The sequence below is a fragment of the Lacerta agilis genome, chromosome 2 (assembly GCF_009819535.1).
Source record: "Lacerta agilis isolate rLacAgi1 chromosome 2, rLacAgi1.pri, whole genome shotgun sequence".
Classification (NCBI taxonomy): Eukaryota; Metazoa; Chordata; class Lepidosauria; order Squamata; family Lacertidae; genus Lacerta; species Lacerta agilis.
In genome coordinates, this window is record NC_046313.1 from 72,002,358 (window position 1) to 72,028,107 (window position 25,750).

Below are 25,750 nucleotides of genomic sequence, written 5' to 3' on the forward strand. Positions count from 1 at the left end.
GTTAAGACCCTTAGTAGCGCTCGCGCGGATGGGAAATGTTGGGGTCCTCGCGCGTCTGTTGCCGTGGAGACGGAGCCGTTGGCGGAGCGCTCCGTAGGCCGCGGAGAAGCCTGCCGCTGTCATAAAGAGGTTATCGCCGGACCAAGAAGCGGGTGGTTCGGGTCGCGGGGCGCGTTTATGTTGTGGTTGTTGTTTTTAAAGCGCGTTTCAGGGATCGGTCAGTTGCCCGCCGCGTTTCCCGCCCCGGAAGCCCGAGCAGGATGAGGCGGGGCAAGAAAGCGGCAATTCCGGTGAGCTCTGTGGCGCCCGCCTTACGGCGCAGAGCTTCCTCGTCTGAGGATCCGGAAGCGCCTTTTGCTTCCTCCGCCGCCGCCTCCTGCTCGCTGGGCTCTTCCGCTTCGCAGGGCGACCCTCTTCTGCTGCCCGAGAGCAAGGGAACCCCCGGCTGGGCTAAGGAACCCCGCCTGCCCGGCGTGGACTCGGCCTCCTCGCCTGTGCAGCCCGAAACCAGCGAGCCTCCTTTGCCCCGGGAGAGAGTCTACGACGGCTGCGGAGCGCAAGACGTGGCCTTGCAGGCAGGCATCATGCTCGGCGTATTCCGATCCATCCCAACACAGATGGTGGGTGAGGCGGGGAGGGAGGGGGCTTTTGGGGTGACAGGGGTGGGGAGACTTTCCTGCGCCCCCCCAGCACCATTAGTGGGAGCTTTCCTCTCCGCTTCCAAGCCGGGCAGGAAGTAGGGATGGGGGAGCTGCTTGGCCGCCTGCCACAATAAAGCAGACGTGTCCTAAGCGGAGCGCGGGTGGCTTTGGTGCCCAACGATAAGATGGGGAAGGGGGACCCTTTTCTTCTTCGTCCCTGGGGGCTTGGAGGAAAAAAGAAGAGCCAGAACTCCTGAAAACACTTTGGGCTATTGAACCGACAAATTGTAAACCCCCCGATCTCGTGTTTACTTAAAAGCCCAGCCCCTTAGATTTCCGTGCGCCTTTACTTCCAAGTAAGTTAAAGCGTGCTGAGAATTGTAGTCTTGAGGTCGAAGTCGGAGCTTAATATTAGGCATGTTTAATCAAAGCATATGTTGAGTTTAGGGATAAGTACAGTAAAATGCTAACAGCAGCCATGTGGAAGCTGCCCGATGAATGATTTTGCCTTGATTGCTGTGACGTGAATAATTGCCTCCCGCACGACTGTTCTGCACCTATTTAATGCAGAATCTCAGTGCCAGCACGACATGTTCTCCCAACTGTGTGTGTGGAAACATTTTCTGATGCTTCCACGTTGTTAAAACACCCCCCCCCCGAATATTAACATAAGTGAAGCCATGGAAATATGACAGCAAACAAGACAATGAATATTCCTGCAAAGCTGCTATGGCAGTGATGGCACAGGAAACTAAATCAGGAATCTTCTTATATCTTTATGCCACCATTACAGAAACTGTAAGAAGCATGGGGGGGGGGAATAGTGGTGCTCACAGATCTTTTTTCCATCCTCACAGGACTATAAAGGCCAAAAACTAGCAGAGCAGATTTTTCAGGGGATCATTCTTTTCTCTGCTGTAAGTATAAGTAAACAAAAATGCTATATATTTTTAGTCTTGTTTTTCTTAAGTATTTTTTGTGCTTTTAATAGTTAGAAGGCAATAAATGCATGATATCTGAAAGTAAAGCATGCATATAGCAATAGTGCAACTCAGAAGTCAGACCCATTGTGTTCATTTGGAATGCAGCCTGTATGTAGCATACTGAGGCTAAGTTAATGATTGTGCAGTGTGATCTTATGCACGTTCCTACAGAACTAAGTTCTACTGTGGTTAGTGGCCTTAGTATGTTTAGGGCTGCAGCCTTTTGTCTTAAGTACTATAAAAATAGCTCTTGAGTAACTAGGTCAGTATGTCACAGTAACATTAATCTTGTTTAGTTATTGATTTATCTTGTATTTTTATCTTGTATAAATTGAATAACTAATATTGCAGTGGACCAAGTCCAAATGAATGACAGTTAAGAGATCAATGTTCTCCTGCTATCAATTCCCTATATTTACCCCCTAAATGAGTTAAAATGTCCGCTAAAGTGCCCATTTAAAATTCTCTCCATTCTGAGTTTGGAGAGTGACCTGGAATTCTCATTGACGTATTGTTTCTTGCAGGTAATTGGCTTTATCTATGGGTACATCACTGAACAGTTTGGCTGGACAGTTTACATTGTAATGGCTGGATTTGCTTTATCATGCTTGGTAAGAATATTACTTATTTTTTTGTATGTATAGCAAAACAGTGAATTCTGTGAAGCTTGTGATAGAATAGAGCTGTAATGAAAGCTCACACCATGCAAGGTAAGTAAAATATGTGTTTCTTTAGGATAATGTTAACAGTATTATTAGCTTGATACTGTTTTCCTTTGTGCTTTTTATGCTGCTCTTATTTTGCATCTGTTTGAAATAACTGCACTAGAAATAGGGCTGCTATAGGTCCTGATTTTCTAAGACATGTCCTGGAATTTGCATTCGAAAATGGCATCCTGGATTATCTTTCGGAAATTGTGCAGATGTCCTGGAAAACTGGCACCTGGGGTTAAATCATACCGAAAATCATAGCTGTCAACTTTCCCCTTTTTTAAAGGGAAATTCCCATATTCCGAATAGGATTCCTCGCAAGAAAAGGGAAAAGTTGACAGCTATGCCACAAATGTCTTTAAAAGCTCCAAAACTCAAAACTTCTTGTAGCTTTTGGGGTCTTCCTAAAAAAAACACCTGTTTTTTACTTTTTGAAATATGGTAACCCTATTAGAAACAGAAACACTGCTCTTTTTCTTTTGCTTTGTATATACCAGACAAAAGCAAACTCAGCCCTCCAGATGTTTTGAGGCTGCAATTCCCATCATCCCTGACCGCTGGTCCTGTTAGCTAGGGGTGGTGGGTGTTGTAGTCCTAAAACATCTGGAGGGCCGAGTTTGCCTCTGCCTGGTATATACTCTAAAAGTGAATATAGGCAAAGCTCAAACCTTTACAAAAACATTGTCTGACAAGAAGTTTGTATTTTTCTTTTCAGCTCACACTTCCTCCATGGCCCATTTACCGTCGCAATCCTCTGAAGTGGCTACCTGTCCAGGAATCGGCAATAGATGAGAAGAAACCAGCAGACAGAAAAGTAAAAAGGCACACTAAAAATTGAAAAAAATACATATCTTGTATCATTTTCTGTCATTAAATTTGATTTAAAATCTCTTACTCCTCTTCCTTTACTTGGTTTGCTATTTGAGAATACCTTGACAGTATTCTAAAATTGGCTTTGCACAGTTTGAGTTTTAACAATGTGATAGTGCTTTTGACTTAACAACAGCCTGGAAAGCAGATGTTTAAAATGGAGTTATTACTATTAAAATGCTACAGTGGCCTATCTTTGATAGAGATGTTGATTAGATCCTAAGATTCTAATCCAGCTTTTTATTTTATCCATTGCCAGTCTGATGCTTTAGGAAGATCGCAGCAGGGCGTGGCATAATTGTTTTTAATTCTGGACCTAGTAATTTACAGACACTGCTTTTAAACATGGAAAACTTAAGGTTTTTATCTATTTTCACTGTGGCCCAAGATAAATAGATTTAGCAGCCTATTAGAGACCATTGTAACATCCTGTAGTGTAATTCTGAGCCTGAAGTAGTGGTGGTATTGAAAATGTTGAACATATTGAAACATGTCGTATTTTTTTCTATTTCACCCTTTAGCCATTGTACATACCTACAGTTCCTGGGGGTTAAAAGTACCATGGTTTCCAAATAGGTCTGAGGTACCTTATTGTTTAAAATATCCAAAAGCAAAGTTTTCCCCCTTTGAATGACTCTTTAACTGCTTGAGAAAACTTCTATCCTTTTTCCATATGAAGACTTTTTGTCTTTTCCTAACCCCAGGTTTTGCAAACTCTGTATTGAGTATACAAGTCAGTCATGTGAAAGGTTATGAAAAACTTTAGAAATGAAAATAAAAAGTAGACTATAGCACAAGCATGTAGTGTGAATAGTTTGTGTATACTTAACTCCATGGAACAGGACAAAAATGGAGCCAAGAGAAAAGCAAGCAACTGATTCGACTGTGCACAAAACAGCTATGTAATGTACTCAAGGTACATCCATCTTCCAAGTCATACTAAGGTACTAAACTTGTAGCCAAATTATTAGTCCTTGGCTTTATCTAGCCAGGAGTGCTTGAAGACACATTTGCTGTGTAATTATGGCTGAAGGAAAATACCATATGAACCATTCTTTTCTTTAATTGATAGCAGGATGAAAACCAGCTGGGTTTTTCCTAAGCAAGGAAAGTGTTTTGATAAAAGTACTTTATTTTACCAAAAGTTAGCCTCATTTTTTGTAAGTTAAAGATTCACACACAAAGCAACAATACAATAGCAGGAAAGGGTTATTTCTGTCTTGCTGGTCCCAAAGGAGATTATAGGAGACAAACCATCCTTTTATAACACCCAATTTACGCTGTTGCAGCAAAAAGCAAGTAGGGCAATGGATCAGCCAGATGATGATAATAATTTTATTATTTATACCCTGCCCATCTGGCTGGGTTTAAAGCTCTATACTTTTAAGTTTCCACAGTTGTAGGAAATTTTATGGCAATTCATTCTACTTGAGTTCTCTGCAACTTCGAAGCTTGCTTATACCAATCTAAATTGGGTTGTATCCAGAAATCTATCCACAGAAAATGAAGGGCAGGGCCGGTCCCTAAAGAAAGGTGGAAGGGGTGGATCATAGAAAATTTAGCAGAGTCATCTTTTGTGAGGAAATTCTTTTGTGACCTACCAGGGAAAGGAGGTGGTGGAGAAGTCTTCTTATGCCTATACCCCTTGCTAGGCAAATCTATTGAGTATAGCCCATCGTACAACATCCTTGAGGAAGGCTTGGAGCTCAGTGGTAGCACCTGTCTTTCAAGCAGAAGGTCCCAGGTTCATTCCTTAGCATCTCCAGATAGGGCTGAGTGAGACTCCTGCCTGAAATCCTGGAGAGCCACTGCCAGCAAGTGAAGCCAATACTGAGCTAGATGGACCAATGGTCTGAATCTGTATAAAGCAGCTTCCTATGTTCCTTTCATAGATAAAAATGAAAAGCAGCAAGAGTGTTCTCTTTCTTGGCCCCATTCTTTCAAATGAAAATCCTAACTCACTGCAGTTGAGCACTAAAAACTAGCAAAGAGGCCATTTTTAAGGACATTTTGCTTAGAGTGCATAGAAAATACTGTAGCTACGAAAGCTGGGTGTTTGTTTTTAATCTGAATTTTAATAATTATGGTGGCAACAATAGTAAATGTTTCCAATATCTACATATAAAGAACCTGTTCTTAGATGGCTTATTCAAAGTATGGGATACAACAGGCTTATGCTGGTGTTGACTAAACATTTTTTGGCATTTTCCTAATCTTACTGTACTTGCATCGAAAGCCAAGATTAAAAACATGCAAGACCTGGTCAAATCAGTGGGGTTGGCTATTTGTGACTCAGCAGGATTGCAACCTTAAGGAACATCATTGATGAAGTTTGAGATTTATTATAATAATTTAATATGTAAAAAATTAAAAAAATATTAAGATGTACTACCTGTAAAAAAAAAATCCCTAAACATTGTTACTCACTTACCTGGAAGAAACATGTTGCTATTTGTAAAGCTAAACAAGCTCTACAGCAGGTAACAAATCAGTAAAGTAAAAATTGTACCCCACAAATCAGTTGTGTACAGGAAAATAAAAATCCACTGGGGTAACAATTGTTGAATAAAGTCTTGCTCTTTTCTTCATAAAGAAATAGTTGCGGTTTCTGTCAAAGCTTCACATTTTCTTCCAAGAATTTTAAGTGGCGGGCCTTTATGCTGTAAGAAGTATACTTTTCTCCCATGAGCTTCCGCAAATGCAGCTATTCAGGGTGGAAAAAAGAAGCTTTTCTGTGTTGTAATTCAAAACACATATGATTCTAGTGTGAAATATTCAGGCTACAGTCTTACGTAGAATTAAATATCATCCTAAACATTGATATCCATAGGTTCAGGAATCCCTAACACTGAAACAGGATCAGATAGGCAGAACATCCCAAAGTGAACTTTTGGAAATTGCACAGATTTAGAGTAGCAGTCAATTCATGTTTGACATTCAGTTAGCTATGGGTACTTTAGCCCAGCAGTTACAGTGAGGTTAAACATGTTTAATTACATTGGTTTATGTATAGCATCAAATTTCAAGTAGTGGCACTTCTCTGAGGTGCACGTAGACGGAAAGTATTCAGACTTTAAAATGGTGGCAGAGAGTAAAGCCTGTTCCAGAGGTTATCTGCAAAAGCCCCTTTGCATTAAATAGGACTCTGTCGCTATTAATTTGCAATTTATTCAGAAGGAAGCTTCATTGAGTTAAGTGGTAAGAGGGAATAAGATTACACTTCATTAATTTCAATCACTGGAATTTAATCATGACTAAAGTTATCTGGATTAGGAGTTGATCTGCATAAGAATTGTAGGACAAACAGGCTTGTTTCCAAAATAGTACATTATTGGGAGTTGTGCAAGGAAATATATTGGGAAATACCTGAACTAGCTGTTTTAAATGCTAGACGAGAAAAAAACTGTGTTGAAGAGAGTTGCCAAGTGTGCAATATGAAAAACATACTTCTCTTTTCTGTTCATCTTCCTCATCCATGACATCATACACCTTCTCTAGAAGCTTCACTCCAAGTCCTTGAACCACATCTGCTCTTAAGATCTCTACCAATCTCCTAACCTTTTCATGACCAGAGAGAACATCTAAAATAATAAGCAGAAACATATTACATATTCTTAATTCTCTGTTTAGTATTTTGTTTTAGTTGCCAGAAATCTAAATTGTAATTGTAGGAGTCCTGGTGGAACACTTTACCTTTTATTCTGGTGCAAACAAATATCCATCTGAAGGACTTACCAGACTTCAAATCTGATGCTTCACTATACAAACAACTTTTCCCAGTCCAGCATCAGTACCCTATTCTCACATGAGGCTTGGAGTTTGTAGTCTTGCTAAAGAGGGCATAGGTTTTTGCCATTTAAAATAAGGGGATGGATTAGGGGGCTCAGTTGTGCACTTCTAGGCAGAAGAGGTGGAGCAAACAGCCCTATTTCTCCTCAATTTTTAATTGAAATAATGTTCCTGCAAGTCAATGGTACAGCAGAATACCTAATCTGGGAATGATTCCTTTCAAACATGATACAGACCTGAAGGAAACTCCTGCAACTGGAATTCATCTGGTTCTTCTGGTGCTTTTCCATGTAATTTAAGGGTGTCTTTGTATTTCCTATTAAGCCGGAACTGCGATTCGGGAGCTAGTATTGCAGATTGTGAACAATTTTCTTTATTATCCATTTTCAGCGTTTGGGTCATTAGCTGCACCAAGTCATGCATCTCATTTGTTTTTCTGCAAAAGGTATAAAAATCTTAAGTTTTTAATGCAAAATTTATGGGAACTTTAACAGTGGGTTTAAGGCTACACAAAGAATTCTTTAATACTGATGGGGTATTAGGTTATTATAATAGACAATTCTTATAGGTTGCTTGTTTCCTTGATCTGTTTCTATTCTGGTCGTCTTCCTTTTTCCTTAATTTGTCCTTATTTCTTCTCTTTCTCCCCACCTTAGAAAGCCCCTCCTTTAAGAAGCCCACATTAAACTTAGAGGATACCAGTACCCCACCCCCAGTGAGCAGGAACAACACACCCTGATCATTGTCTTAGCATTACATCTGAAGTGGAATCTGTCATTGAAATTCTACTCAATATTGATCCAGGGCAGAACTCCAACGTATAGTTAGCAGAGTAAAAACACTGCAGAATTCCCAGAAAATAGACCAGAGGCAATTATATTTCATCCAGCAGAGCTTTACTGCTACTGAAGGCAAATGAGCATAATGGTCACTTATCCAATACATTCAGGATTGGCACTGTCCATAAGAAATCCAACTGCAGCAGACTTAACTTAAACTTACAATAACTAAACCTTAACACTAAGCATACTATGTACAGAACACCACACCAGAAGGAAAAGAGATAGAAGGAGAAAGTGAAACCTTGACTCTAGTTCAGACGTAACACTAAGTCATGGTTTCTTGCTCATACTCACTAGCAGGGAGGAGCAAAATGGGAGCTATCTTCACTCTGGCTTGCTGCACAGATGGGAAACCTTAGGCCTCAGCCCTGTCTCGCCCTGCTTTGCACCTTTCAGGTGCTCTAAATTGGCTGGAATGTGTTCTTCAACCCTAATAATGTCTATTGCAGCCTTTCTCAACCTTGGGTCTTCAGATTTTTTGGCCTACAACTCCCATGACCCCTAGGTAGCAGGACCAGTGGTCAGGGATGATGGGAGTTGTAAGCCAAAAACATCTGGGGACCCAAGGTTGAGAAAGGCTGGTCTATTGCTTGTTTGGATAGAGGATGGAGAGGGATATGTGAGTGTATTTTGAAACTAGCCACCTGTACAAAGGTAAATTTCACTTTTGCTGCTCTGCGCACTTTTGCCTCAAGTCCCAGCCACCAATGGCATATGGCCCTCAAGCTGCATAGGGTTCCCACCCCTTTTTTTACTGTGTCATGTAAATGGGGCCAATATCTTAAAGAGAGGATATCGGCGGAAATGCAGAGTGTGTCAAACCCATGGGAAATTATTTGCTCAGTAAGCCTAGATACAGAGAGAGTGTAACATTTAAGCAGGACATGGAAAGAAAAAAGGATACCGAAGAAATTGAATGTACCAGAACATTATTTCTGTGAAAATAGATTTGGCTTGCATGAACGGATAGCCTTTGTGAAAGGCTGTTTTTTTCTGACTGAGGAAGTACTACTTAACATTTCTCTAATGCTTTTTTAAAGTTCAAAGCACTTCACATACACTACTAGTAATGTTTGCAACCTTATATAAAGGTCAAACAATATAGCAGATGTAGGGAAAAGCAGATAAGGGGATAGGGAGTGGGGGCAGGAAAGAGGAAATAATGACTTGCTTAAGGCTGCCTAATGACTACCGGTATATAGGGAAGATGAGATTTAAACCAGGAAATTCACAATCCTTTAATAACACCAGTTTGAGCTGTCTAAATCCTTAGATCCCAGCGATGCGTGTGATGGAGTGTCATACTGGGAAAATGGTTTTCCCAGGATTAAGAAGGTTGTGTTTAAGGCAAAGATTACCAAGGAAGATGAAGTTAATTTTAAAAAAGTTCTCAAAAACATTTTAGTACCAATTTTATTAAATTAATCAGCAGAAGAAAGTACATTGGCAAGAAGGGTCTTAATTCGACTAGCAATACACAAAATTACGCTATTAAATCAGGGCATGAATTTTCTTTAATGTATGTATCCCACTTTTATTGTACAACATGTTTTTGTTTTGTTTTTTTTAAAAAAACTTGAAATGTGTTCAAAAGCCTTTTTTTTTTTTTTTGAGAAGTAGGTGAATGGCTGCAAGAAGTGGGTTGGTCCTTATAAAACACTGAAGCACATGATCAGCTGTCCAATAAGCATTGGAATTCTTATTTAAAGAACAGCAAAAAGAATTATCTAAAAATCCTTTTTAAAAACCATTTTATATCGAAGAATCTTTAATGCTTCCTGAAGCTAAATCAGAGAAACATTTCCCGGAGTCTTGAAGAAAGGGCAGGATGATCTGCCATCTGTGTGGGTGTGGTACGCAGATGCACAAATTGTCATGAAATTCTACTCAATACTGTATTGATCCAGTGTAGCTTCCAATGTATAGTTAACTTAAACACATTGCAGGATTCCCAAAAAATAGAACAGAGGCAATTGTATTTCATCCAGCAGAGCTTTACTGCTATTGAAGGCAAATGTGCATAATCCAATACATTCAGGATTTGCACTGTCCACAAGAAATCTAGTTGCAGCAGACTTAACTTAAACTTCCAATGACTTATAATAAGTCTAAATCAGGCTTCCTCAACCTCGGCCCTCCAGATGTTTTGAGACTACGTTTCCCATCATCCCTGACCACTGGTCCTACTAGGTAGGGATTATGGTAGTTGTAGGCCAAAAACATCTGGAGGGCCAAGGTTGAGGAGGCCTGGTCTAAACCTTAACACTAAGCATACTATGTAGAGAACACCACACAAGAAGGAGAAGAGTTAGACAAAGTGAAAAACCGGGCTCCTTCTGGTCTATTATTATAGTCAGCATGACCCTGACAGAAAGAGATAACAACCAGTTTAAGCCAGCTGTACTCAGTATTGCTGATGGTATAACCCAAACATGAACCTTCTTCTTGTTTCTTTCACACAAAGAAGTTTTCAGAACCCTCTTGAATTAATTAGAATAGGAAAGATCTCTGCACATCAGATCAATACTTTCTGCACTGAGAAATGCAAACTGGCACAAATACACTGAATGTCTACGGTTAAGGGAGAAGCCTTACCCTTCTTTACTGTCTCCATCTGATCTCTCTGTGGAGCTGGTGGAAGAGCTTAGTTCATCTTCAGTAGAGCAACCAATTAAGCTCTTTGTCTGTTGAAGCCAAAACATGTATTTCAAGCACAAGAAACTATAGACAAAACAGTAGCACAGTTCCCCAATATCTCTTCTTGCAAAAGGGCATCCATTACAGGGGGGGTGTATACAATTCTTGCCATACTCCGTGAAAGGAACACTGGCATGGAATCTTCTGCTAATAACAGAATATACATTTGTGGAAAGTGGTATCCGGAAGCACAAAAAGGTGCACAAAATCATTGTGATAATGGAAAAGGCTTCTCATTTTTTGTAGATGTTAGTGTTACTTCTACAAGAGCAAGGTTTCTTCTTTGAGTTGCATTGCCTTTTCCAACACCGATTGGGCCAAGCTCTGTCACAAGTCGCATGTGCCAAATCATCTAGTGCACAGATGTCAAACACAAGGCCCGCGGGCCTAATCTGGCCCGCCAGACCTCGTCATGTGGCCCGTGTAGCCGCCACCGGCCGCCAGCCTTCACCTTTTATTCTCGCTTTTTTTTTTAAACAGCTTCAGCCAGTAGCGATTTTTAGGCCGTTCTAGGACTCCCCTTCTCTATAGACCGTCCCTTCCTTTTTCCCTCGAGTGCCGACCCCCTTTCTTCCTCGTCTCTATGATCCGCGCGACCTTTCGGAGGCGATTGGCTGAGGGCGGCTTGGCAGAGCTCTGGCAAGAGGCGCGGCCTTCAAGAGGCCGGCGGCAGGGGTGTGGGGGGGAGCGAGAGCGGCGCTGGGAGGAGGGGGGCGGAGCAGGTGACGGGACCTGGCGTCGAAGGCCTGGCAGAGGAGGCGGCGGCGAGCTCGGTCGGTGAGTAAAATGGCGGCACCGGTGGGGGAGAGAGGGTCACCTGTGGGTGGGGAGAAAGGCGGAGGCAACCCGTGAGGGGCATGGGGGCCTTCTCCGTAGCGGGATGCGGCGGTGGCTGAGGGGGAAGCAGCTATTTTGGGGCGGCGTGAGGTCTGCCTGGTGGCACCGAGGGGACCACCCCAGCCTGGGCCTGCTCTTGGCGGGCGAGAGGAAGGAAGCCCCGAGACGCGGCCGGGAGGAGCGGTGGGCGGGCAGCTCATGTTGCGGGAGACTCTGCCGACGCGGCCGCTTCTTCCTCTTCTTCCTGGTTTTTTTTCCCTTCTTCTTTCCCCCTCCCCCCCCCCAATTGACACGACGCGGCCTCATCTGTTTCGGAGGCCAAGCTTTCGGGGTTTCGTTTCTTTTATTGTTGTTATTTATACACTGCTCCCCCGACACGCTCGTTTTTATTTCAAAGAAATGCAAGCTTTCGTGGAACACTTCTTTTTTTAAAAAAGGGGGGGAGGAAAGGGAGAAACTGGATCCGATTCCTGCCTTGCGCGAAACGGATTGTGGCGCCTCTTCTTCGCAAGCTTTTTTTCAATAAAATCATTTTCCAATAAATTGTACAATAATTGTACATTTGAATATCTACTTGCCATTATTCTGACTATATTTCTGCTTTCAGTGCTAGTTATTACTTACATTATTACAAAAAACAGTAATAATTGAATGCAGTGAGAATAATTTATGATAATAAAGAGTGGACACATAGTCCTACAGATACAACCGGCCCTTTGAGGGTGACCAAACTGCTGATGCGGCCCCCGATGAATTTGAGTTTGACACCCCTGATCTAGTGTATTTTTCAGGATAAGGTTGTTTTGCAAAGTGAGTTTGACAGCAGTCAATGGCAATGGAATTCAACATTCCTATCAGGAAATGCTTTCTAATACAATCCAGTCTGTTTGAAGTGAAGGACCTTGTAGTGCTGTAAAGCATGTGAGTGAGTGACAGCTTTGAAAGCCAGCAACTTTGAATGTTGCAAATGCATGATTTCTGCTTACCTCACAGACTCCAAGCTCTGAGGGAAAGTGAGCAATTTGGACATGATCATCTTCTGGAAGTTTTGTTTCTACGGCTGCACTGTGAGAAGCTCTTACTGAAAAGGGGTAAATTGAAAGCATTTAGAATCTACCGGTACTCTTATTTTGACTATTCACATTCATTCACATGCTACCTTTCTGCCAACACACTCAAAGTGGTTTATAACGAAAATGGAAAATAAAAAAGTTAAAGTAAGACAGCAGCATACTTGAAAAGCAAAATACACAGCACAAAGATGTTAACTTGTGAAAACCTGGGAGGCTTTAAAGCAAATCAGCCCATTTCTTTAAAAAGAGGCAAGCCACTGGACTTCAAAAGGTAGGGAATTCCACACCTGAGTGGCTATGGCCAGGTATGTTAAATTCTGAGCTGGAACATGCTTAATTATTACAATCCCAGGTATTCACAGACATTTGCCTGGATTTCATATTGATGATATGCAACAGAGCCTAGTTCAGTCTTTGAAAATCACCATTTACTGATTTAAGAAGCTAAACTCTTGGATACACTTCCTGCATCTGACACCATGCCACAACAAATTTGCTAGTCTTTTAAAAATGCCACCAGACTCTTTTCTTCCTTCCTTTTCTGCTGCAAACTGACTGACATGGCTACACCTCTGTCATTTATCCTCTGACCAAATGCAAATTTGGATGTTTGATCCCCATCCCTGCTAATTATGACCTGGCCTCTCTACCTTTAAAAACATACTTATAACAGAGCAGCCATGAAAATTTGGTGTGGGGGTGTTCTGTTTCAGTTACACCCATTTGTTATTTGTTAAGATACACTTTGGGCAGTGATTGGGCAGTGAAAATGTGTTATAGCTAAGAAACTGCACCATATGCTTAAAAAAGGCAAAGAAGTCAGTTACCGAAAGGAAGCATGTCTTCCTGAGATTGCTTTAGTCTCCTCCTCTCTCGTGCCGACAATGGTCGATCCTTTAAAATAAGTAACAGCAATATCAGCATCAACATATGTGGCTTTGTAGTCTGTCATAATTGACCAGTTGATATCTAAAACATAACTGAAAACTGAAGTTTCCAAGACAGTCAATAGTTCACTACCTTTTCTCCACTGAATTATTCTACAAGGTTGATAAAGCCATTCAGGAAAAGGATCCCCACCTTCTTTACTATAAAAGAAGTCTGCCACCCCTGTGCTAAGCAGGTTTACAGATCTGTGGTGGCAAAGTAAGTACACTTTAGCCTATGCATTGAAAAAATGCTGAATGTGAGGCTTCAAAGAAAAACAGGTAGCATTATTATGCTAAAAATGAGTCGGCAGCAAACCTTAGAAACTGCCACTTCGGTGCTTCCAGATCTGTTTATAGCCCTTGTAACTGCAGCATCCTGCTTGTCTGTGTTGTCTCCTCTTGTCTTTGCATTCATGTCAGGAGCAGCAGGCGATGGTTGAGGACCTGTATCCTTAAAGGGAGAAAAAGCAGCTATGTAAAAACATTGTTTTTTCTGCTAAGCGGTTAGCTATAAAAGCACTCATCCTTCAAGGCTGGACATAAGGATTCCTCTATATTACCAACACTAAGTCAATAGAAATAATCAGGCAGATAGTTCAGCTCCACTTTTTGTACACCAACAATCTAATTCTGTACATTGCAGAAAGCATAATATTAATTACTGTATATTATCAGCATGGGTATTCTGTTACCCAGTTGTCCATAGCAACACTTCTATAAAAGTTGAGACACTTCTTTGCCCTTTGAAAAAGCATACTCTTTTAAAACATAATGAATCTAGAGGTGCCAATAGAAAATAAAAAACAGTTGCATTTTAATTAAGGAGTGTTTTCTCTTTTTCAACCTCTCTGAACATACCTCAAATTGCTCTCTTTTTTTCTGCCGTTGCTGTCGTGACAGGGAAGGCTCGTGAACTGATCCCTGGGGCTGAAAACGGGGGGTGCTTTCATTTTGAACTGCATTGTTAGCTCCTTCCAAACTTCTGAAGGGGGCTTCAGCCTAAGAATAAACCCAAAATTCTTTGTATATGCTTTCCAGATTCAAAGTGAGGACATAGCTATCAATGACTACTAACTATGACAAGTATACTCTGGCCCCACTGCCAAATACAGCATGTATCTCTGAATTACAGTTGCTAAGAATTGCAAGAAGGGAGAGCGCTATTGCACTCATGTCCTGCCTGCAGGCTTCCCAGAGGCATTCAGTTGCCTACTTTGAGAACTGGATGCTCGACAAGATGGGCAACTAACCTGACCCAGAAGGGTTCTTGTTACAATCCAAAGTATACACACGTTTGAAAAATGCCATCAGGGACCCACAACTATTACCTTTTTCTCATCCTCATAACCAAACCTACAAAATTCATTTATGTAGTCAACAGCATTCATGCAGCCACCCAGACATTTTACATTCATTTGTAGAACAATTTCCCAAAAGAATCCACCAGTTTAATTTCACATGGCTTGCAGAACCAAAAAAATCTGACTACTTACCAGAACTTCTACAGGCACAAATGGTACTAGAAGTTTGTCAGTAGAATCCAGACTCTGGAAAGAGAATTTACTGCATTTTCATTAACTTTTACCAATCATGATACTAGCTAAAAGTGTGGTGTAAACATTAGCAAAACAAACGAGCAAATTATTTGAAATGCCCCATTATTGTAAAATAGAAAGGGTAGAAGGAGTGGCTGGCTACATAGTATCCAAGTGTCACTTTCTCTGAGCCCAGGAAAAACACTGTTATCACTCCTCTGTTGTCTTCCCCACCTGCGCTAGATAGGGACCTGGTTTGTTCTGTTCTAACACTGCTTCCAAGTAGCACCAGTGAGTCTCACAAGACAGGAACGCCCTGTATAGAGACAGGGAAATAGGTGCGCAAAAACATCCTCAAACAACACAAACCATTTCACTTCATTGTTTTCCAGTGGCCCAAGCGAAGTCACTCTGGATCTCCAGTTCCAGAAGAAGTGTCTCCTCCCTCCTCCCTCCTCCCTCCCCACATACATACATGCTTGAACCCCAGAAAGTGTGGATGAGCTGATGTTCAAGGGAGGAGGACAAAGAGTAAAAAAAGAAGACAGTATGAGGTATGTCCATGCCCTTAAGGTCACCTAAAAGAGCTCTTTATAACTTGGGTCATGTTGATTAGTTGTATCTGATGCTGTTCCATCATAACGTGGGACTTCCTCCTCTCCCCATGCACCTTCAAAATCTGCCCTGGAGAGTTACCCAACGCTCTGGAGCAAATTTTGGAATAGTGGCACTGGATACATCCCTACATGACTAAAAGAATAACAAACTAAACATAGCAACCTTTTTCAGCTAGTTCTGTACGTAAGGCTTTGGACTGAGGCCCAATATAAAGGTCATTCAGCCTTTGGATCTGAACCCTCACGTCTGATGACACAGCTGGTTTGTATATCTGACGGCTTCAATCATTTTCAAAATAATGCGCAAGTATGTGTGTAACAATGAAATGTAAATAAACAGAATGGGGGCGTCTAGAAAAAAAGCAATCGCCTTTTCAAAAAGGGGGGGGGGCATCAGATTAGTGAGATATGGATGAAAAGGACAATGATTAAATGATGACCATGTATCTTAAGGAAGGGAAATGCAAAGCTGTTTAGTCAGCAAGAGCACAGGGCCTAGAGCCCATAAAGAAATGTTTTTCAGGCATGAAGTCTTTGACTAGGATGTGGAATGCTATGAATAACGATTTGTATGAAATCTGAAATATTTTTGGACAACTCCCATTGGCCAAGGCTGATGCGAGTTAAAATACAACCATAATGGGGGGGTGACCTCTGAGGGTCACAGGTTTCCCATCCCTGTCTTATGTGGAAGGAGAACTATGGTATAAAGATTAGCACTATTCTCCAACACCACGATCCTCTAGCTATATCAACTATGCCTATGTCTAGAAAGTGAAGACTGCGCATTCTGCAACACCAGCATGCAAACTTATCATGTGTTTAGAAGCCCTTTTTTGGCATTAAACGGTATATAAAATGATAATTTTTTTTAGCAGAAATGTAAAGTCATTCATGGTCACTAAAACATTTTGTCCTCAGTTCCACTTCCTCCAACCACCCTTTGTGCTGTGCATTAGCTCTGCAGCTGCTATATCTGAAACAAAGAGCTAGTGTAGCTACGTCCTAGATCAATTACTGACCAAAACCCAGTGCCATTAGTTGCTGGTCCTATTTCCAAAAACTTTGCAGCTTCTATTACATTCCTCCGTATTATAAGATAAAATAATTACTTTATCACTCGTGTCTGGGATCTCTGAAACAGGTTGCAGAAGTTTCATGGTATCATCACCATCAGCTGTAGTATCAATAACACCCTTTTTAATAGCTACAGTTTCCAGACATGGATTTGTAATGCTCTGCAACCTTTCTTCCTTAAACTGTGGTGCGTTTATTCCTATTTCAGACTCTGCTTCACTAGGAATACTTGAACCACGGGGCTTTTTATCCCCCGTGAACGTTCCTGCAAGTGGCTGTTTGCTTTCAGAGTTCCTCTTTTCCAACGGAACAATAACTATGTCCACTTTGCTCATTGTTGCCACTGACATGTCCGCGCTGTTCAACCCATTTGTGTTCACGCTTTTTTCAGGCTCGGCTGCCTGTTTGTTCGAGGAAGAAACCTGAAAGGTTTTATTATGGATTAAACATTTCTCTTCATTCTGTAATTAAAATGAAGAAACAAACAAAAACAGAATTAATATAACAATCCCATTAACCATTTTACTCAAATGTAATTTCAAGAGCCCAAAAGATTTTTTTTTTTATCCCATGCAAAATGGCTGGATCCAGAAATGCTTGAAGATGACAGGAGAGCCTGCTCCAGCTGCTGAAAGATGCCTTTGTCCAATTTTCCAGCTGCACCCCACCCCACCCCCTTATATTCAGCCCCCTGCACCATAACTCGTCCCATCCAGCAGTGTCTCCATTTAACTCTGGATCCAGCCCTCCAAGTTGACTTAAGGACTAAAATCTTACTCACCCTTTTAGATTTCCTGGAATGTTCATTGGGAAGCTTCTGGGGTGTTACATTTCCATTTTTCAATTCAGCATTTCCTGAGGAGCTCTGGGGTTTGACTTCAGACATTTTCTTATGATTTTTGGCTGTTTTCCTTCAAGGCAAAAATAGGAAATGCAAACATTAAGGAAACTACAGGATTAAAAGATTTGAAGAAGTATTGTCTTGCAACAAATCAAGGTTGCCTGAGGTCCCTATGTATGGTTTTAGAGTACTTTCTGAAAGCACGACACATGCAACAAACACCTATACTGCTTGCCGTATATCCATATCCATATATCAATATATTGATGTAGATAAGCTTTAGGTAGCCCACCTATAAGAATGTAAGAATTACCTTGCTGGATCAAGACTGCAACCAGCCTAACATCCCAACGGTGGCCAGATAGATGCCATGCATCACAGGACATGGCTTGTTTGTTCCTGATATCCAGCAATCAGAAGCAACCAGAACCAGTCACAAATGCTGTATTTGGCTTGTCATTTCTAATATCCTTTGACGCATCTATCATCCACAAATATTTCTGTTCATTTTGGCCACAGGTTAGCCACTCCTCCTGTGCTACACATTACAGAGACCCCATAATCAACAACAACAACAACAACAACAGCTATGCCAACAACTGCATTGAACTCCTTGCACAACATAATTTGTCATTTAAACATTTCTTACGCCTTTGTAGCTTCCAAAAACAGAGAGATTTGGTGCTTGATGTAGGGTTGCCTTAGGATGCTTCTCACACTGGGCCTCTCCTCTGGCTTTTTACTAAGCATCGTTCTTATTAGCTCTTTCAAGTGCATGCTGTAATCTTTTGGCATGGGTGGCAGCTGTTAAGAGAAGCAAAACTAACTTTATGGGAATTGTTTGGCTGGTAATAAAGTCATGATGGGAAAACCCCCATAATGAATGTCCATTCATGCCATCACATCAGTCATTCAGATATAACGCAAGCCTTGGATGTGCCTTTCTAAAAGGCAGCGTTTCTTCAGAAAATGCATGGCACATTCATCAAACAGCCTGCAAAGGAGGGCTGGAATGCTCCAGCTGGCTTTAGCAACCATTCAACTGGTTTCTTAGGGTAGGAAACTTCAAAGTTCACTCTCACATGCACATGGATTACTGCTGCTTTTGTCACTGTAGGCTGCTCTTTTGTACTTCTCTCTCTACTGGGGCACAATGTGTACTGTATTGTTGTGCTCATGTGAAACTTATCCTTTGCATGGTGTGGGCCACACCTTTTAGTGTGTCACACTACGAAAATATTGGAGCAGGGAGGAGCACATGCATTTGAAATATGCACTGCCAGGATGCAGGATCTGGGGAGCTGCGTGGCAAAAGACCAGAGTAGCCCAAGGCAGCTGTTCAGCCTTCCAAAGCAGATCTGGCTGGCTATTCTCCATTATTCCTCAATGATATTTGGTGGCCAGAGTATGTGAGAGAGAAAACAGCCAGTCTAGGAGAAAACTGTGTTGTTATTCTCCTACCACAAAACTGCAGGCAAGCAAGCTTCTGGATGGTTGTGCCTAGTGGAGATCAAGTTTTGAACACTTAGGATAGTATGCAGAGCATGAAGGAGAGGTCTAGAGTATAAATGGGAGTTTTTTTTACAGTGGTTCCAGTGAATATCCACCATGAAAACCAGAGTTGCTACACTCCTCTCTTGGTGCTGCCATGCTACCCAGGCTAAGCCATGGTTTGCATTATGTACAAACCCATGCTCTTGGCTTGTCACACTTGATGCTTGTAGTTTGTTTGAGGGAGACAAACCAGGAACCTGAGTATGCACCTAATAAGCCAAACCATGGCTTAGCTCAGAGTAACACAGCAGCACCAGGACCAGGAGACAAGTGAAGCAGCTACAATTTTTGTTCTGGGTACCTATGCATTTGCTTCTTTTCACTAAGCCACAATTTGACATGACACACATTTTAATGATGATCTTGCACAGGCTATTGCTTCTATTACTATTTATCATTAAAATCTAAAAAATTATGTTCTTATGCTTATCGCTTTCATGCTAGCAAGCTTATTCACATGATCTGTGTCACTCATGAATAGTTAGGTGAGTCACTGAAAAAGAATTATTACTGAATGTGGCTTAATAACAAGAGCTAGACTCCTTGTACAGTATCCCTGAGAACATTCCTGCTCTACGCAGACATTCTAATGGTACCACGGGCAGTGAGGGTGAGCAGAATCAATACTGTGCTGGCTGGACTCCTCTCTTACAGTCAAAGGCAGCTGGTATTGCAACAGAAGCAATTGTGCCTTTGCTCCTCTTTCTCTGCACTGCAGCCTGATAGAACGACTACCACTAAATTAATGTTTTAAAGCAGGGATGGGGAACCTGTGGCCCTCCAGATGCCCTTAGTCTCCAACTATCATCAGCCCCAGCCAGCATGGCCAACAGCCAAGCGTGATGGGAGCTGCAGGCTAACAAATCTAGAGAGCCACAGCTTCCGCCCACAGCATGTCTTAGAATGAGTTTAACAGACCAGTTAACATAACACTACTGGTGTATTTAAAAAGATGTTAATTTTCAGGTTTCCTTAACATCAGCATGCATTCATATCACACACCAAACAACAAGAAAGCACACACACTCTATTCTTACACTTACGACTGGGTTTTTAAATCAAATGGTTTTTTGTTAAACATGCTGAGAACTTACTGCACATGTGGTGCTTGAGGATATCCCAGGGATTCTACACTGAAAAGGAAAGCATTTTCCTTTCTTCAGCAGTACAGTTTATATCCATTATGTCCTTAGATAATAGATTATTACCTAGTCTACACGCAGTTTTTTGCAACATACGAGGCGACAGGGAAATTCTTGCACATATGGAACTGCGTGCGTCTTCAGAAGTATGGATAGTGGCCCACAATTAGCGTAGCAAAAATGATAAAGGAATGTTACCTTTCCTTCAATAATTCGATATACTAAGGAGTTCATATCTTTAGCGTTGAAGGCGTGCTTCAGTGTGGCCATTTCATAGGCACAACAGCCCAAAGCCCAAACATCAGACTGAAAGCAAAAGCAGAGAAAACATGTGTTCTAAAGGTCCTTTAAAACAGAATCAGACAACACATTAGCAGGCCATTTCACAACTTGGAAAGGGAGCCACAAGCATATGTAGGCTTCTGGAGTGTGGTCAATTTGTGTCACTAAGGTATCTTTTAACAGAGAGGTACAGCTTCTGAACAAATGGAATCTATGTTTTATCAAAGAAAATAGATAGTGGAGGAAGGAATTGCTTTTGCTTAGCTGTGAAAGGACACTGGATTCTTGTGAACACATGACGCATACATCAGCCAATTTTTAAATGGCATGTAAAAGTTTTAGACAGCTGAATGCTTTGCCTGAACTGTACAGTATTTCTCATATAAATATAAATGGCAATTAGTGTACTACCTTGAACCTTAATTCAAGCTCACATTCATCAATTTAGATGTAAAGACTTTGAATTCCTGGAGTTTTAATAGCCACTCAATAGAAGAACTAAGTTGGTTTTCTCTTAGCTTGCTGTCAAATCCAAAAGTAGAAGCAAGCATCATTGAACTCATTGGTCTACTTCTGAGCAAACTTAAAACCATGTTGCAGTTTGGAGAAGGAGTTCACAATTACAACACATAATATACTTTACCTTATAATTGTAAGGCTTGTTAGAGAACAGCTCAGGGCTCATGTAGTAAGGTGTGCCAATGAGAGTACTAGCCATGTCATACTGATTTTCCAACACTCTAGCTATTCCCAGATCTCCCACTTTGATGATATTTGAACGTGTCAGGAATACATTCTGAGTTTTGAGATCTCTGTGCAGAATATGCCTTTCGTGCAAATACTGAAAAATAACATAACAGTATTTACAAATCTCTAACTCACAACCTAGGTTACCTCACGGAGTTACTGCATGCATAAAAAGAAATTGTCTTGTGCACACCACTCTTGAGTTCTTCGGGGGGGGGGGGGGAGAGCAGGGGACATTAAATCAGCCTTCCCCAACTGGGTGCCTCCAGATGCTTTAAACCACAACTCTCTCTTCAGCTGACTTCTGCAGGTCAGATAAGGAAGGAGTTATTGCCCCGTCTTTTCTCATCCCCATCAGTGAGTGTGGCTCTCACCTGCTTCTGTGTCTACTAAAGAAAAAAAGAAAAAAAGTGATGCCACAGCCAATTTTTTTTTCATGGTCTCTAGATGAATGACCATGCTGGCTGAGGTTAATGGGACTCCAACATCTGGAAAATAATTTAAAGTAGATGCGTCACTGAAGTGGGTGGAGAGGTTTCAACACCTTTGCACAACTTAGCTCCCTAATGGAGAGGCAAAATGCTTCCCCACTGGTCATCAGGCCCATCATTTGATGAGTGGGGTGAGAATAATAACCTCCTTCCTCAGCTAATCTGCATGGATCAACTAAGAAGAGAATTATGTGCATGTGACTGGAGGTGGCTCAACCTAACGATGGCTTGTGGCTCTCAGAGGGTTGACAAAGGCTGAATGTGGCCCTCAAGTTAAAAAAAAAAAGGGTTAGCTACTCCTGGTCTAACTGGATCAAGACTATCCAAGAATATTTGAAAGACTCCACACTTTTCTGTTCTACACACATACTACTAAAACAGCCAGGAAGTTATAGAAAAGATAGATTCTATATTGATTAGAAGCATGCATAGGTGGCAATAACACATTTACCTACTACGTTATTAAAAGATTGGTTCAAGTCATGCCAAAATTCTAGGAAAGGTTTATTTAAATTTAAGAGAGAAAGTAAGAATCAACTGTTTCAGATGCAAAGTTACGTTACCTCCGAGGGTCTTCTGCTGGTTCCCTCCCTGTGAGAAGCAAAGTTACAGGGAACCAGGCAGAGGGCCTTCTCGGTAGTGGCGCCTTTCCTGTGGAATGACCTCCCTTCAGATGTCAAGGAGATCAAGAATTACACAACTTTTAGAAGACATCTGAAGGCAGCCCTGTATCAGGAGGTTTTTAACGCTTGATGTTTGTATTTTGTTTTTAGATATGCTGTAAACCGCCCAGAGTGGCTGGGGAAACCCAGCCAATGGGCAGGGTATAAATAATAAAATTATTATTATTATTATTATTATTATTATTATTATTATTACCTGCAAAGCCATAGCAATCTGAACAAACCATTCCACCACCTGACTTTCAGGCAAAAGCTTTCCTTTCTGTTCTTTCAGCTTATGATATAGGTCCCCTCCTTCACAAAAGCCCATGACAATGTACAGGAGGCCATCTTCGCCTTCCCAGGACTCCCTATAGGTGACTATATTAGGATGCTTTAGCTGAGACAGCAGCTGGGCCTCTTGTTCTGCTGATTTTCTCTCACGACTCGAGGCATGTTTAAGGTTCAGCCTTTTGATAACATACTGCAGAAATGGAAAAAAAAAAGTTTTGAAGTTAAAAACAATCACAAGTATATTTAGTAGGTTTAAAAATCCAGCATGTAAGCTTACTCTGTAGAAGTCCTACTAATTTTAATTGAACTTTTATCCCCACACTGGCCTCAATCCAGAGAATCCAATTACTTGTACTGTTATAATCAACAGAGTTTAAGCTAACTGCAACTAAGTTGTCCAAGTAATGTCAACATAACTTAAAGCACTGCTAACTTTTTCTGGATTGAGGCCAAAGTGTTTTGGATCAGAATGTTTAAACATATGTTTGTACCCTTTGATCCCAAGGCTGAAGGCATTGGCCCCAATCCAGTTGCATCGACTCTAACATAGGCTGAAATCTCACACCCTTGTGATGAAGCCCCACTGAATACAGTCAAACTTGCCTGTGAATAGATCACATGTATAGGATCACACTGTTAGAATCCATGCAATTATTCCATAGGCTAGGCATTTCAGGCGGGAAATATCTTTTTGTAACTGACTTAGAATATAAATGAATGCTGCATTCATTTAATAAATCTTTGTGGTATCATCAAATCCAAGAAGGTGCCCAAATGTCGCTTATGCTGAGGAGATGTTTTTGCAACTTAACTGACAAGGCACAAGATGGAAATGAATGTCAATGCACCATCCTCGAAATGCAACAACTGTCAGATTTTCAGCTACAGGTAGGTAGCCGTGTTGGTCTGCCATAGTCAAAACAAAATAAAAAATAAAAAAATCCTTCCAGTAGCATCTTAGAGACCAACTAAGTTTGTTCTTGGTATGAGCTTTCGTGTGCATGCACACTTCTTCAGATTTTCAGCTGCTTAACTCCTGCGAAATAATGAATCGCAAACGCTCAATATCACCCTAACACAACAACCCTCTTCACTGGGGTTTCCCCTCCCTTTACTGCCCCTCTTGTTCAACAACTATCTTTGCCTGATTGAGGAGTGATGTTATTACCCCCTACCAGGTCGCTCAACCATTGCTACTGTGTCCTTTCTTCTAGCAAAGCAAGGTGATCAGGTGACAGACAGCAAAAACGGCAAGTTTTTTGTTGTTTTTTAAAGCGGGGGCAATTAGAATAAGATCTAATGTATTTTTTATGGTTAAGCTTCTACCTCTATCTCCATTGCTATTTCTAATGGCTGACGCAAATAAAGATTCTTCTATCTTTGTCTGACGGGTGGGAAACCTGAGGCCCTTCTTCAGGTGTGTTGGACTCCCGTCAGTCCAGCCAGCATGGAGAGCGGGCACGGAGGGCAAGACAGAGGCAGCCCAACACCTCCTGGATTCTCACCTGCGCTGCTTTCGCAAAGTCATAGAAAGGCCCGTCAATGCTGCCCGACCCCGTTTCAGACCCCCTCCGAGCCCGCCCTGCGCCCTCCTCTCCAAGCAAGCAAGCAGGCAGGCAGACCCCCCTCTCGCGCCGCTGCCCTCCGTACCTGTTTGTTGTCCTGCCGGTGCCTCACCAGGCTCACTTCCCCGTAGCTGCCCTTCCCCACGGCCCTCACGAAAGCGTACTCGCCGACGGGCATCCTCGCAGGGCCCCGCGGCCGGCACGGGGGGGGGGCTACGGAAGCCGCCCCCCGCCCGCCAACCGCAAGGACGCGGCAGCCGATGCCATAGAGATAGAGCTACAAAGCCTCCGGAGACCATAGAGAGCAACCTCGTTCGGTGAGGAAGGGAAAGAAAAAGACAAAAAAAGAGCGCCTTGCTGTCTATGGTAGTGATCTTCTGTCGCTGCAGCGGCCATCTTGGACCCGGGCACCATTTCTTCGACTTGCGCATGTGACCATGGTACCGGGCTCGCCGGTCTTTTAAATCGTTGGCGCCTGTCTCGCGCGGGTGGTTTGAACCCAGGGCCGGATTTAGGTTTGATGAGGCCCTAAGGCTAAGCTACTGAAGGTAATGGGGGCCTTTATATGTCCAGCTGTCCTTTGTCAACAACAAATTGTCGCTGTCTTTTGTTTTTAATATATGCTACAGTATATGGTAATTTATGGACCTAATAGGTATCTAAAGCCATTTGCACATGCAGAATGTAGGCACCCTATATATCATAGCTGTCAAGTTTCAGATTTGAAAATAAGGGATCAGCACCCTCACCTGTCCCGGGGACAGTCTACGGTTCTCAGGGACAGTCCACGCCATGGTAATCCCCCCAGGCTACAAATTAATTTACACCAGGCTACACACCATCATCTTTCCCCACATTCATATGTGGGATTTGACTGGAGTAACATGACTGGAAAGGTTTGCAGTTTCACAAACATAGGTGTGCACTGCCTCGAAATAAAAAGAAGTGAACAAAAGAAGGCTCACTAGGGGGGGCATTGCTAAAAAAATGTCAACCAGAGGTTCAACTGAATAGAATCTGAATCACATGCACCACAGTGGAATTTGCTGCCAAGGAGTGTGGTGGAGTCTCCTTCTTTGGAGGTCTTTAAGCGGAGGCTTGAAGGCCATCTGTCAGGAATGCTTTAATGGTGTTTCCTGCTTGGCAGGGGGTTGGACTGGATGGCCCTTGTGGTCTTCCAACTCTATGATTCTATGATTCTACAAGGCCTATGCAGCCTCAACTTAAGGTGGCTCTCGGTCTGTCTTTTTACAGGCCCCAGCTGACTGCACAACCTGGCCTTTGGAAAGGCCATATAGACAGATACCTTTAGCTTCTGCACCCCTCCTTTACACACCTGTCAACACAACCACATAGGCATTTCCCACAACAGCTCCGCAGCACAAATCCCTTCTGCAGGCAGGCACCCGTGCACAAGAAATGCGCTCCGCTCCCCACAGCGGACCCATGCTCCCTCGCCCTCTCGAATTTCCTCTCTGCAAGCTGCATCCATGGATAGAACATCGCACCTAAATATTTCCATTCTGCACAACGCGCAGCATTTGCACGACCCCCTCCTGACAGCACCACACA

At 42.2% G+C, this 25,750-nt stretch overlaps 2 protein-coding genes across 3 annotated transcripts; one reads left to right on the forward strand and one right to left on the reverse strand.

The window, feature by feature from the left end:
- The first annotated feature begins 245 nt into the window (after positions 1-245).
- SPCS1 (signal peptidase complex subunit 1) lies at positions 246-3,228 on the forward strand. The gene is made up of 4 exons (XM_033140718.1): positions 246-620; positions 1,499-1,558; positions 2,149-2,235; positions 3,050-3,228. The coding sequence occupies exons 1-4, from the start codon at positions 261-263 to the stop codon at positions 3,170-3,172; spliced, it is 630 nt and encodes a 209-aa protein (XP_032996609.1). The 5' UTR covers positions 246-260; the 3' UTR covers positions 3,173-3,228.
- A 2,330-nt stretch (positions 3,229-5,558) lies between these two features.
- NEK4 (NIMA related kinase 4) lies at positions 5,559-24,534 on the reverse strand. Of its 2 annotated transcripts, XM_033140719.1 has the most exons (17): positions 24,264-24,534; positions 22,537-22,803; positions 21,063-21,260; positions 20,336-20,443; positions 20,090-20,128; positions 18,091-18,245; positions 17,382-17,511; positions 16,636-17,061; positions 14,865-14,918; positions 14,230-14,370; positions 13,688-13,822; positions 13,270-13,336; positions 12,356-12,450; positions 10,431-10,519; positions 7,230-7,429; positions 6,652-6,785; positions 5,559-5,908 (listed from the first exon to the last, which is right to left on the reverse strand). In XM_033140719.1, the coding sequence occupies exons 1-17, from the start codon at positions 24,354-24,356 to the stop codon at positions 5,816-5,818; spliced, it is 2,424 nt and encodes an 807-aa protein (XP_032996610.1). In that variant the 5' UTR covers positions 24,357-24,534; the 3' UTR covers positions 5,559-5,815. The 2 variants fall into 2 exon arrangements, with proteins under 2 accessions (XP_032996610.1, XP_032996611.1); XM_033140720.1 differs by lacking the exon at positions 20,090-20,128 and having other exon boundaries at positions 24,264-24,531.
- Between the last annotated feature and the right edge of the window lie 1,216 nt (positions 24,535-25,750).

Excerpts from the sequence above, each read along its gene's own strand:
- SPCS1 (XM_033140718.1), top strand. The coding sequence starts at position 261 with ATGAGGCGGGGCAAGAAAGCGGCAATTCCGGTGAGCTCTGTGGCGCCC. Across the intron at positions 621-1,498 it reads GATCCATCCCAACACAGATG|GACTATAAAGGCCAAAAACT; the intron begins GTGGGTGAGGCG and ends CCATCCTCACAG. Across the intron at positions 1,559-2,148 it reads GGATCATTCTTTTCTCTGCT|GTAATTGGCTTTATCTATGG; the intron begins GTAAGTATAAGT and ends TGTTTCTTGCAG.
- NEK4 (XM_033140719.1), bottom strand. The coding sequence starts at position 24,356 with ATGCCCGTCGGCGAGTACGCTTTCGTGAGGGCCGTGGGGAAGGGCAGC. Across the intron at positions 22,804-24,263 it reads ACCGGCAGGACAACAAACAG|TATGTTATCAAAAGGCTGAA; the intron begins GTACGGAGGGCA and ends CCATTTCTGCAG. Across the intron at positions 21,261-22,536 it reads AGATTGCTATGGCTTTGCAG|TATTTGCACGAAAGGCATAT; the intron begins GTAATAATAATA and ends GTTATTTTTCAG.